The sequence below is a fragment of the Nothoprocta perdicaria genome, unplaced genomic scaffold, assembly GCF_003342845.1.
Source record: "Nothoprocta perdicaria isolate Ctin4 unplaced genomic scaffold, notPer1 scaffold_138, whole genome shotgun sequence".
NCBI classification, from domain to species: domain Eukaryota; kingdom Metazoa; phylum Chordata; class Aves; order Tinamiformes; family Tinamidae; genus Nothoprocta; species Nothoprocta perdicaria.
Genome location: NW_020454516.1, coordinates 1,853,883 through 1,867,513, shown reverse-complemented (window position 1 = coordinate 1,867,513; position 13,631 = coordinate 1,853,883). Strand labels below are relative to the sequence as shown.

The 13,631-nt window shown below is 38.1% G+C and overlaps 1 protein-coding gene and 1 long non-coding RNA gene across 3 annotated transcripts; one reads left to right on the top strand and one right to left on the bottom strand.

The window, feature by feature from the left end:
• Nucleotides 1–824: 824 nt before the first annotated feature.
• Nucleotides 825–13,581, bottom strand: TRMT6 (tRNA methyltransferase 6). Of its 2 annotated transcripts, XM_026034011.1 has the most exons (9): nucleotides 12,488–12,528; nucleotides 8,846–8,937; nucleotides 8,674–8,757; nucleotides 7,411–7,535; nucleotides 5,934–6,298; nucleotides 5,639–5,724; nucleotides 2,383–2,485; nucleotides 2,204–2,290; nucleotides 825–1,492 (listed from the first exon to the last, which is right to left on the bottom strand). In XM_026034011.1, the coding sequence occupies exons 3-9, from the start codon at nucleotides 8,703–8,705 to the stop codon at nucleotides 1,319–1,321; spliced, it is 972 nt and encodes a 323-aa protein (XP_025889796.1). In that variant the 5' UTR covers nucleotides 8,706–8,757; nucleotides 8,846–8,937; nucleotides 12,488–12,528; the 3' UTR covers nucleotides 825–1,318. The 2 variants fall into 2 exon arrangements, with proteins under 2 accessions (XP_025889796.1, XP_025889795.1); XM_026034010.1 differs by lacking the exons at nucleotides 825–1,492; nucleotides 2,204–2,290; nucleotides 2,383–2,485 and adding exons at nucleotides 11,998–12,107; nucleotides 13,544–13,581 and having other exon boundaries at nucleotides 5,635–5,724; nucleotides 12,488–12,615.
• On the top strand, nucleotides 1,362–2,143 carry LOC112942952. The gene is made up of 2 exons (XR_003248494.1): nucleotides 1,362–1,485; nucleotides 1,761–2,143. It is a non-coding gene; the product is annotated as an uncharacterized LOC112942952 (long non-coding RNA).
• Nucleotides 13,582–13,631: the final 50 nt, after the last annotated feature.

Here is a 13,631-nt window from a genome sequence, read left to right as displayed (position 1 = left end):
GTGTGTTTGCTCCACAGGTAAGAAACACTGAAAAAGGAGTCGCCTTCTGCCTCAGTTTGGTCTCCTGGAGCACAGAGGTTTCTATTTTCTTGCCTTTCGCTGACCTGCAGCCTCCTCTGCATCATTCTAACCTCTCCACGTCTGTTTTTTCCACATAATAGAAGAAAAAGCTTTTTATGCAAACAGAAAAGGGATTAGAAGGTTGCAAAAATTAGAAAAGGGGAGTTTTTGTCTACTTTTAATCCTAGTATCTCCTGTACCTGTTTGGGGAATCTATGAACCTGCTTTTTTTCCACAAAATGTAACCCTTGTTTTATTTTGAGCTAACAAGTGCATTATTCCCGCCACTCTACAACATTTTACAGCTCTGCAAATCCTCATTACTTGATCCCAAAGGAGGTGTAAAGCTCAGGAACATAAAGCTCCCACTGCCTCTCTGGGCTCCCACATGGGCCCCGGCCAAGGGCCCTTTTGCACAGAGAAGGGTATTTTCCCAAGGCTCCTGCCGGACTGTTTTACTTCCCCAAAAAATAACTACTAAGGAAAAAAAAATGGGAAAATACCCTGCAGTTTAAGTGRAACAAAGGCAAAATTTTAAAAGAAAAGAAGCCACACTTTACACACTTTATGAAAAGTAAATCAGTAAAATAAATATATATATACACACAGAACATTTTTGCTTCTCAAATTTATCTTAAAAACAAATTTCAGGAAAAAGACACTGTTTAAATATTTAGGATTTTAATTTACAAACGTACATTTATTTCCAGAAATATGGCACCAGGCTGTAAAGTGCTGGTTTAAGTTTTTTGTTTGCTTTCCTGTTGGAGAGAGAAACGCAGTGTTTCTGCTGTTTTCCTACTTCATTAAGATATTGACTGAACATAGGGGGATTCCGTACCAGAACACGGAGCAGATCACTGTACAAAATATTTCACCTTGATGCTGGTCTGACAAGGAGCTGAGTGAGACCCTTCTGAGAGCTCCTTCACCTCTGCTTCTGGCCACGAACAGACCGCCTGGTTTCGCTGGCGCTTTCTCTCCTCCCCAGGTCACCTTCTCGGCGTGATCACCAGCTCTTCTGCTGTTCGTGTTTTCAGTGTGGTGTTTGACAGAGCTTTACTGAGAAGGGTTTTTCCCCACCTGATTGTGTAGCGGGTAAGGGGAGGAGGACAATCCTCCCTACACCACAAACCCTCAGCTTCTGCTGACAGAYGGATGACAGGTATTATTTCTATGCTGTCAAAAGCACAGAAAGTGCATGAGTTACTTTCCTTTCGACTYCTGAGATCCGAAAAGCAGATCAATTCTGCACATGTTAGCAATGAAGGTCTTGAACTTTCCGTTTTTTAGATGCCGGCTCCTCAGTTTTCAGCTCTTCCAAACTGCCCGAGTCCGATTTGCTCCTATCGGAGACGACGGTAATACCGGAGAGCAGGAACCCTCCGCCTCCGCTCATCGTCAGCTTCGGATGACTTCGATCTGGTAAGACCTTTTCAAACGCACAAGGAGAACAAGTTGTCTGCAAAGAGCCAACCTATCCGGGCCTATCAGGTYGTTTAATTGGGCAAAGCTTAAAAGCTTAAAATATGCGATGTCTCTTACTTTTAAATCCCATTAAATCCCTTATTTCCCATTTTTAAATCCCCTCTCCCTGCATTGGCCAAACTGACTTTCATTTTTCCACATGAGAGTCCCCCTCTACCCGGTCACATTTTCATTATTTAGTTTCCAACACCTGAATCATCTTCTCATTGCAGAAAACGTAYGTGAAAACACTGACTATGGAATTCATCACCCTTTTGAGGCTACAAAATTAGRCAGCAAGACATCCAATTTAGTTTTAAGTTATCACCCCAATTGGGAATTAATAACAAGCGTAACACTTAGCTGCATTTCTCTTCCACTCTGTTAGACTGTATCTCACTTTAGGGGAGCTGCTAAAACAGCACAATTATTAGATTTGTCAGTGTGCTGCCTTTTTATTTCATCAAGCATTTTAACGAAATGTTTTGACAGAAGCAAATGGAGTTTTTCTACTCAAAGTGTTGCAGTGAAGCATTCAAATTCCTCAGAGTATTTTCATCTTGCTTTGTATCAATACAAATTTATAGGTAGTTTCACTCAATTCCCCCAAAATGTTTTCAGTATTTCCCTCCCCAGCATTCATGCAGTTTTGATAGCTGCTTACTGTAGTTCTTACCTGGTAGCTTCGGAGCCAGGTTTCAGACAACTTGAGGTTAATAACACCCCCTCTTTCCCTTAGTTTTGTGTAACATTCTAATAATGGCTTTAAAAAAATAATAAAAAAAAATAGAAAGTTATACAGCAAAATGGTCTTAGATTTAAAATATAACAACTCGAATAACAAAATTGATTTACCTCTTTATATTGGCAATAGACAACAAAAGGCCTCGAAGGAGCAACAAATTCCAGTAAAGAAAGTAATAAAGGAGTGGGATGAAATTTGCTGGCTACAATTAACCTGTAAAAGAAATTCCATGCACGTTAGTGAACGGATGACAGAAGCAGGAAACTAAGTAATATCTCCTCTAAGTTGGACCAGTGCATCAACTCCAGCATGAATGTTGCTCATCGTTATGTTTTGATGGCTTTAGCAAACCCTGGAACGTAAAACAAAGAGTGATAGTTTCCTGCTTGCATAATCACGAGGATAAAAAGCTCGTTCCCTACAGAGCAGAAGAGCAATCACACTGCAGAGGCACTTGCTTCAACTCCTTGTGAGCTCCAGAATAATTCTTATGATCCTAGGAACTTGCATCCTGCTTTTCCTGCTCCCAAGACGGCTGCCCAAACATACTTCAAGTTTTGTACTGCTATTTTTCCCATGCAATGTAGCCTTGGCCAGGGCTATCTAAGCCTAGATAATCTTCAGGGTATGCAGTTTTATATGAAGATACTTTAAATAAAGAGAAAACAACCCCTCAGTGGGCTGGACTAAAAATCAAACTGCTCAAAAAAATCAAAATTTAAAAGAAATCATGTCCTTGCCAMTTCCAAGGCTTCTAGGTTTTTTTCCACATATCCTCATTTTAATAGTGGAATATAACTTAAAGCTGTTCAAGATTCTTTACAGATATCTAAAGTTTTAACATAACCACCCCCAAAAAAACCCCAAAACCCTCAAACAAACAAAATGCAAAAAAGGAAAAGAATATTTCAAGGAATGAATCGGCTGGTCAGTAAATCATCTCTCTGGTSAAAGAACAGCTTTTTTTATACTATTTTTCTAGAGGACAGACATTATGTCTCACCCATTGGTATTTGTCCTCCAGTGGAACATACACGGAGTGACTTGGCTAACGAAGGGGAGGTAAAACAACTGATGTTCCTCTAAATTTGTTTTTGTTAAAAAATTGATTCTAGGGGTATTTGCACTTTGGTTTTCTGCAGGAGGTGGCCTTGCAGGCTGGAGACCCCCTTCAARTCCCCATCTCCGTGGCTGTGTGCTCTGGAGCTAAGCAAGGGGAGCTGAAGGAGTGCACAGTCTCACACAGAAGGCCTGGATGGCTGCGGCTGCGGGAGCTCTGCCAGGCAACAGGAAGGTAAATGGGAGCTGCGGGAGCACCGGAGAGATTCCAGGCTGTTCCCCCATATGGCAGCACATACTGGTGCCAGCGGGCGGTCCGGCCGCGCTGCAAATGGATGCAATGGGTGGGAGGGGTGCAGGAAGGACAGGGAAGGCAAAGGGATGGTGCACAGGCAGGTTCTGAGCACAGCAGAGACCTTAAAAACAAATTCTACTTTTATCATATCTGAAAATGCAATATTCTATCTTTGCCTATTCATTTTTTCCTTTTTTTTTTAAGTAAAACCCCAAATCCCTCATGAATGCTTGCCTTTTTCCCCTCAAAATCCAATTTTAACTCTCACAAACAGAATTGGAGAAATTTTCAYGGACAGAACTGCAATAGCTTCAATACACTCTTATGTAATAGGACAGAAAGTTACAATATGTGTAAGTTTCTATTAAAAGTGTATTTTCAACATTAATACTTAATGTTATTCTCCTGAATTTGGCAAATATCTTTACCATTTTTTCATTCTTCTGACAATCAACCTTGAAGCTCTGTCCCTATCTCTCCAGTTAAATAACTTTCACTTCTCCTTTTCCTTTTCCTCCTGCAAAGCAAACCTCTCACCTCCTTTACTCAAGTGGTGGCCAAGTCATCAGTGTGAGCCTTCCCATGCCTTTTTTCCATGCCAATTTTGTTGCCTTCCCAGTGACTTCCCAGTATGTACCCTGGGGATCTTGATCTAACCAAATGGTGGGGAGCTATGAAGACAAATGACTAAAGGGGCTGGTTTCTGGCCGAGCCATCTGGGCTCAGCTGCCTACGGGCAGCTAGGAGCTGCTCTTTGCCTCCTATCATGCTCCAGAGCTGCTAGAGCAAGAACCCTTCAAATACATAATTTGTTGTTAACAGCAAAAAGCATAGAAATGATCGAAAACAAGTGAAAAATAGAACCTAATAGCAAGCAGAAACACAAAAGACTAAACGGACCTCCTCAATTTTGAATACACTCAAAAACTGAATATACTGAATTTTATAATGGAGAATCAAAGAATCAAATAAAGCCAGGTATTCATTTTAGCTCTACCAGACCACACACAAACAGTAATTAATGAGATGACTGCAGGTGGTAAAAAACCAAAACACACTTCAGGCAGTTTAATAATCATCTGCAGCCATTATTAATGCTGCTGCTGCCAAACAGATTTTAAGTACTCCTTATAAAACCTCTAACAGATTTTATTATTCAGAAAGAGGTTGTTGTCTGAATAGTCATATAAAAGACAAATTCTACAAGTTTAACATGCTTGATGGCCTATCCTAAAATATGAATGGGCATTAGCTGCAACATTTGACAGTCAAAACAAAAGTTAAATGCAAACTGAAGAATAACCAATACACATATATTAAAATTTACCCAAGTTGAACAGCTCTCTTTCTAAGGAGCTAAAGCAGCTGAAATTACTTTTTGTTCTAGTGCACAGGTCTCTATCTCCTCCCAGCCTCTGGAAGAAAAGTGAGCATGTAAAGTTGATTAAAACCAACACTACCTGATTGACTCAAATCACTTCAGTGCTTGCTAAGCATTTCATGAGAAATTCACCCTCATCAACAGGTCTATAAACTATCATCAGTCTGAATTTCTAGGAATATACTTTATAGTTTTGGTATTAAATCCTTAAGCAAAAATTGATCATTTGGATCAATCAGTCCTCACTAATACAGACTGAACGAGGTCGAGCATTTTTCCTGCATTAAAAAAAAAAGAATTTCTAAAACAAACAAACAGAACTCACATAGTTATGGTTTAGTTAAGCTCAAGACCTCACACTATTTCCTAATTATAATCCTGTGATATTTACTTGAAATAATTTTATCAAAAATTCTACCTTCTAATTCTTTTCATTTTTCAATAGGTTTGTTTTTTGATATTTCCTGATGACTTTTAGATCAGAAAATCTCTAACCCTGTAAACGACAAGAAGAAGCTGCAGCCAGGTAAGGACAAAACAGTGGATGCACAACATGTGTGGCTTGCCTTTATTGTTTCAGTTATTCTGTGTAGATGCACATTCAAACCAAACAATTTTTCAGCATACTCACCCATCAGCATTYTTCTCTTTCAACAAAGCAGCAGCTTCTATCAGCTTTTTCCTTCTCTCCTGTTGTCTTCTTTGCTTTTCCCGAACCTTTGAAAAACCAAGTTTAACTGGTAGTTACATATTTGGATTGATACTGAGTGGACTCAACGCTCATGTTCTGCATCTCCTCTCAATGTAACACAACTTTCACGTTTCCATTTTAAAATACATTATATTCAAACTCGCCTGATTCAGACAGCAGAGTTTAAGTGTATTGATATTGTAATGCTTAAAACAGCCATACTAAGCATTCTTACATTTTCTTTGTTTTCTTTTCCCTGGTTTTCTTTAAATCCTGTATCTTCAGCATTCATGTCCATTGTTTCTGGCTCTTCTATTTGATCCCTCTCCATAGCTGTTTCCCTAATGGATTCCTCTTCTGTTTCCTGCACAGAAGGCTGCTTCTCATCGACTGAGCCATTGCTCTCTTCTTCTACTACTGCGTTATCTTCTGGTTCTGAAGGCAGGCTCTCTGTGGAAAACGTTCCAGAGAGAAGACTATCCACTTTGCTGAGAGGAAATTCATGAAGAYGATCAAAAAAAGTTTTTGGAAAACCAAAACAACTGGTGGCAGCTCTAACAGGTCCCCCTCCTGGGTACATCTGAATAATGGAGCCATAGCCTGTGACAGCAAAATAAACAAAAACACGTTAGATCCATAAACAAGCCTGAACTTCTGGGAGCAACTAAGCAGATTTAAGAACAGTAACTAAGATGCTTGCTCTTAATCCACTTTTTTTTTTCAAATTTAACAGGCTGTTGAGGTACAATTGAAGGTGGGATTCTATTGGAAGGACAACAGTTACTGCAGCTCAGAAGCACATGGTAAGTCAAAGACTATGCACATATTAAACAGGTATTTAGCATCAGAATGGAACAAAATAAGCAGTGATAAATCATTAGAGAAGCCACTTTTGTTTAGAATTAAAAATACTCATATTTTCTACAACATTAGTTACTTAAACCTAYGGAGTGCTTTTGATTAAAACTAAAAACTAATTTCACAGATTTAATAGAGTGGAACTTCTTTAACCATCCATATTATACCTCTACTGGAAAAGATGTCATATTTTTAAACATATTTAAAAGATCTTTTCAATAGCTGTACTGAAATTGCAGCTTATTTTGTCTGCTTTTCCTTTCTACCCACTCAGGCTTGTGGAAGCCTCTAGTCACTTCTAGTGCCCCATTACAATTTAAAAAGTAACTAGTTTACTGAGTTTGAGAAATAAAAACAAGCCAAAATTCTACTAGAATATGCTCCAAAAATATCATGTGCCGTTGCTAAAATGTACACTATGCTGCTGTTAACTCTCTGATAATGTGGACATGATCCAGGACATCAGTTTCAACACCGATGTCTATCTGGATCACAGTGTTACCATTCCTCTTTTCTAGTAATTTCATCTTAGAAGCCCTAGGGAAGAATCTATATACAAGCTCCTTGTAGTCACATCTGAACACAATGGTATTATGGTAGCATAAGACAGAAACAGGTACATACATTMTTTTTTCACTATTAAGAAAAATAAGTTGGGGACACTGTAACTGAAACGTGCAAAATACACCTTTATGGAATTACAAATATCAGTCTGAATGCTGGAGACAGCAGATTTTAAAATCCACAAAATATTTAGAAATACTTCTCAGAAGCATCACAGATGAGCTCATTTTGAAATAAAGCTTCAAATAAACCCTCATTCTGCCTATTATTAAAGCCACCCCGTCACCTACCTCCCATTCTCTCCATCAGGGCACCCAGCACGAGCCCCGCACACGTCTCCACGATGATCATCTTGTTGCCCGCGTGGACGTTTCCYAACGTCAGCATCTGAGCCAGAGTGTCGTATCGCAAATGGCTGGGACACAAGAATGTTTTAAGAAATGCCAAATGAATTTTCCTTAAGGTTAGAAATACTGTGCATACAGCTCAGGGAGCTGTCACCAAAGGCTGGATTACAGACAGTAGTAGKTCTGTATCAGCGGTCTTGACAGTTACTGTGCAGAAATTTATACTTAATCATCTGGTAATAAAGAAGCAATAGAGCCACGGCAAACATGAAGTGATGGGTGTTATGTTTTATGGACAACAGTAGAAGTGGGAGATAATTTGGTTTGATGCTAAATTGCACATCTCATGCTGTGTCAGTCAAACCAAGTCTCTCTCAATTTCTTTACATTTTGTTCTAAATTCTATGACATGTTAACTTTGTAAAGAAAAAAAATAGTCTCTAAGGGTTTTTTCCCTAACTGAATAACATATCCTTTGTGTTTCTCATCCGTTTGGCAGTACAGCACCACAAACCTGAATCAGGAATCAAAATGAAACAGAGCTGACTGCTGGACAGGCACTGAAGAGGCTGTGATGGCTGAAGAGCTTTCAACTACTCTTAATAGACAGATGTAAAATCAAGCAAAAAASAAAGGGGAAGAAGGAAAAGAAGCTTAGAAACCATAAATATCACAACTAGCAGTCATGATTTCAGTCCATCTTAATCTATTCAGGTAAGTGAAAATCAAATGCAGCTAGATCTCCTTTCTCCCTATTAACTTCAACTCTTTAAATTCTGAGGACTTCTGTATAACCTGATTGGATTTTTTTTCCCTTCAAAGGCAAAAACCCCCATTTCTGGTAGGTCACTTGTTTTGCTTTGACAGAAAACAGATACAATATCCCATTGACCAACAAAAGATGAGAAATGACTTAACTGTAAATATATAGTGTCTAAGGAGGTAATTTGTAAGATAGTTGCAGCAGGGAAGTGGTAAGAGTCAATCTTGCATGTAAAGGAGATTTTTTCCCTTGTTTGCAGCAATAGCTCATCAATTCATTTTTCGTATCACGTTATTTTTTATTAAGATTACAGTATTTCCATTAATGGGAAAAAAGAACATATGTTATGAGCCTTATATGCTCAGTATGTAATGTAGGTRTGTTGAAATATGTTATTAAAAACTTATTTCCATTATAATTTGAAAGTAAAAATGAAAACTTACTTAATTTTTCCAGGCTCCCTTGCATAATACATTGTTGAAAGAATGCGAGTGGAAGGTCTTACAATTGTAATAACTGCTTCATATCTGCAAGAAAAAACATAGGAATATTTGTATTTCAAACTAAACAAGTTGGAGAACTAGTAAACGTTTTCCATACCTGYAATTAACTTACTTTTTCTTCTTCTTCTTTATGTATTTATCCTGAGAAAATTCTGTTTTGTCTCGGAATGTTGTACTGTTCTCTATCAACTGTTGAACTATTTCCTTTGAAAAGAGAATTTTTTATTATAGTCTGTATTTATTTCTTATTCACATACAGTATATAAAAAACCAAACACTGAAAACTTTTTCTTCCACTAGAGAAGCATATACACCATTAACAACTTCTGACATTTAATGACAAATAAACAGGAAAAGGAAGAAAACTGTCCTGGCTCTACAAAGAAATTTAATTATATGCTTTAAAAAAAATGTTAACTATATAGTGTCAACATGAAAATGACAAAGTGAAAGTGTTGATCCTTGAAATGGTATTTTGTGAGGAAAGGTATGAGATACCAATTCCTATGTTAAAATGAGATACCAATTCCTATGTACATTGGTATAATTGTTACTAACACCGCCCTAAAAGTGCTACGAGCAGAAGTGAGAACAAGGTGGGAAGTTTATTTCCAGTTTTTAACTTGGGGCATTTATACATAAACGGCCTTTCCTTTCACCAGAGCTGGTTCTTGTCTGATTGTTCAGTATGCCAAATCAGGTATAAATGGGGGCGAAACAAAATTTAAACGTTCCTATGTTCTTCATGTTAAATTGGCACACCAAGACACGAGACTTTTGTGGCCAGAAATGAAGAAAAAGATGGATTGTTCTGTTGAGCATCAGCAAGTTATTATTCAGTTCTTTTTGTGCGCCCTCTGTATATTCACGTTCTTATCCCATGCTTAATCTGAAGGAAAAGACAAAATCCTGTTTTCTCAGAATGATTAGATATTTTTAATTATTCTGTGTTTAGAATGAAGGCAGAGTTGTATTTATGGCCAGTTACTATGGAATAACTGATATATATATATACACACACACTGTATTTTATATTATGAAAAAAATGACATATATACGACATGCATAAATGCTATGTATATGACACATATGCTGAGTCTAACAGTTCCCATAAAGTTATGAGCCTACAGATTATCAAGCTTTGTGTGAAGCTATATTGGCAAAAATATTTGACAAAAGTAAGGCACGGGATGTAGTGTCATATGTAATATTTCCTTTAATGCAACTTTCTGCCTGAGTTTCAGCCTGATTCAGGGTCTCAGTCTAGCAAGACATCTTTTTCCATCTTTTTGTCCAGTCTGCTCCTCCTCTTCCTCTATACTTAACTATTTACCAGACATCTTTCTTATCTTTGTCTCAATTTATGCTAGTCTTCTACTACTGCCTTGCTTGATGACAGACTCTTTAGCATTTACTGTTTCCTATAACGCTCCTCATGACTCTTTCCTTCTCAAGCTCTCGTGTTTGCCCAAGAATTCCAGTTTTTGTCTCCTCATCTCCTAGTTCTAATATACTCCCTTTGTCAGTCCAATCCTTCTTCCTCATACTCTTTAGATTACAGCTGGAAGGATCATTAAGATGCAAACACAAGAAGAGCTTAATTTCTCAGGTTTTATGACTATGTCTGCAACAAAAGAACAGCACAACCACTGCTGTTTCTTGTTGCTGTGGTCAAGGTAATTCAGTGCCTAAAAACTGAAGCTCCTATTAAACATGTGTGAAAAGCAATGGTATAACCTGGCCTAATAGGAATTTAGGGAAGGGATGAGAAAATGATAATTTTTGAGGTGGACATTGCATCTCCTGTATGTTTTAAGAACGCAATACAAAATATATTGATGCAAGTATTTCTTGAAGTTGCTATTTCTCAGGACACTATTTCTTGAGGTCTTTCAAACACTTAAAATTTATTATTAACAGAATGGAGCAGCCTATCTTGTCTTTTTTGCCTTATAGTTGAGTACAGCACCAGGACTTTTGTCAGGAAAATTGACCTTGAAGAAACCCCATTAACACTGAGGTTATTTTATTAAAAAAAAAAAAAAAAAACAGGAATTTCTAAATTGACAAAGCAATGTTATTCTCAAGATATTAACTCAAATCTTACCACATATTCATGAAAGAATAATGTCTATTGTTGCTAGTATTAACACACTCTAAAAATGAATTTACAGCTACAGTTCAGAAACCACCATTAACAAGGCAGGATATTTAATAACCTGCATTAACAATACAGTAGATGTATGACATTAGACATGCTGAGGACAAGCAGAAGAGCCAGAGGGATCTTCCAACACAGATAATGAGAGCAGAAAATGTCAAAGCCATCAGACTGATTAGTCCATTCTTCCCAAAGCGGTAACAGCAGGAACAGCTCAACCATGGAAACATAACAGCACTTCTGCTTGGACCCATCCATTATTAAGCAGGCAAAAAGCAGAACAGCTGCTGGCAAGAGCAGCAGCAAAGAGCGAGACGCAAAGAGGAGATGAACTTGATGTAAGCATGAGCAATCTCTTTTATTAGAGTGGGGAAACCAAAGATGAGAGAGAATTTTGTCTGATAATAGGTGCAGAATGTCACTGACTGCAGGGGGTTACTGACATTCAGCCTTGGCTGACAAAGGGTGGGGTAAAACCAACCAACCAACCCAACACCCTTTTGCTAACAGCACAGAACTGGTCCCTTGAGAATATTCTTAAACTTTGGAGATGCAGATAAAATACACRCATCAGAGTTTGGTAGGTACCACCTAGAGACAGACTGAGAGAGMATGACATATATAATGTTACTTGCTAACGGTTTTGTGTTTGTACAAATACCTTCCTACAGCTTTGAGTGCATTAATTATTATATGACTTTAGTAGGTTTATAGTTTAGAAATAAGTAGTATGGAATCTAGTATGGAATTTTTCTGGTATGGAAGTTTCCAATCTTATAAGCAAGCAAAAACAATTAAATTGATTGCAGAAATTAGATTTTTGAACTTATTTTATGTTCCTTTTTGTCTGACTTCAGATGTAGTAAAAATTCATACTACATTCCCTATGGTCTCTATTGACCAAGTTGCCAACCTTACATGAAGTTTTCTCTGAAAATAAGCTTTGCATTTTTATAAAACCAGATCTTTAGGAAAAACATGACTTGAGCAGAAGAACAAAGAAAAAGCACCAAAKTCTATGCACCATTAAAAAGAACAGCCTATTCATAAACTGAAATAGAACCATCAAGGCAGCACAGAAATGACCAAAACCTTAGTGTTACCTGTCCTTTAATACCCTTGTCCTTCAAAGCCTTTATGTCATCATGAGTCAGTTTTTGAGACTTTCCATCGTCAACTATGTTACGATTATCTGTACCTGCTTCTTTTGTTTCTAAGGAAAAAGGATATAGATTTGTAAAATCTAGCTCTAAATAGTTTTTCAAGCTGGAGAAATGTAAGATTTTAGTTTCAAATAAAGTGGTCTTGTATAATACTGCCTGCGCAATCAGTKAAATATAATATATAAAATAAACTTCAGTATTCACACAGACTAAAACTCCAAATTTTCCCAATATTAAAAAATTTTGTCAACCGACTAGCAAAACAGCAGATCAAGACAAAACCATGCACTTTTTATGACAGAAGAAATGTAAGTAAYGAAAGTTAACAAATGATTAATAGAAAGCTTATTTTCCATCATCTTTGGTTGTATCAAAGAAACAGATTAATTGGCACGAGTTTTTCCAAACATCAGCCAATCCTCCCAAATACCTGTGGCAGTTTCTTCCATCTCTTGCTTCGGCTGGAGGTTCCCACCGCTAGTTACTTCAAATGTAGTTCCATATAAATGTCCAATGGCATTATCCAGATAAAACCACTGCTTTTCAAAAATAATTTTTCTGAAATAACGAAAAGAGTTAATGATATTAAAAGTATTACCTTTAGTATGTCCAAGAGAATAGGTGACAGGATTTTAAAACACAACAACAGTCGAAAATAAACTTTAACTTCATCTATGACCTTTCCATCTACGTTCTTGAGGGAAACACGACAAGCATAATAAGTGATGTGTTAACTACTGACAACAAATTCACAGTAAATTGAAACTGGCTGGGAAAAGAACAAAGAAAAAAAATGAATATAAAAGGAATATGGAAAAGAAAGCAGCAGGAAGAGCAATGCATCCTAGAAATATTTGATCTCCCCCAAGAAATCCCTTTAATTTACATTGCAATGTTTTTTTCTTTCTTCATAGATACGAAGGAATACAGCAACGAGAGAAGAACCCAGAGAGCCTTGACTTCCCAGGCTGAGCTACGCAGCCCTCCTCGCCAACCAAGGAAACAAGACTTTTGTCACGGGAAACCGGCAGTGGCAGCTCTGCCGCACACACATTTGAGTCAAAACTTATCAATTTAAGGCTCATTATAGCCTTATTATAGTAACGGTTCATTTTGAGGACAGGCAGGAAGGCTGAGCTCGTTGCTGTCTGCAACTCTCAGCTCACCAACGACTGAAATTCATATTATATATATATATATTTTAAACACACCATGACTCGCACCATCAAATGCAATTAAATAATGCACGACAGAAAAGCGGTGCCATTTAGGACACTTTAATAAAGAGAATTAAAACGTCTTCCCATTCAACCCGTGTGTTTATCACCATTAAGTTAAAAAAAAAACGGTCAGAAGCTTGAAAAAAGCCGGTTTAGGGCCCGCACTCAAACCGCCCCGGCAGACCCCAAGGGGAGGGCCGGCCGCAAGGCCGCGGCACCGGCCCGTTCCCGTTCCCGTTCCCGTTCCCGCCGGGCGGGCCGCTCACCTCCGCCGCAGCACGGCCGCCGCCTTGAGGACGTCGCCGCGCTTGAGCACGGCGCAGTCGCCCTCGCGGATGCGCGGGCCGGGCCCCG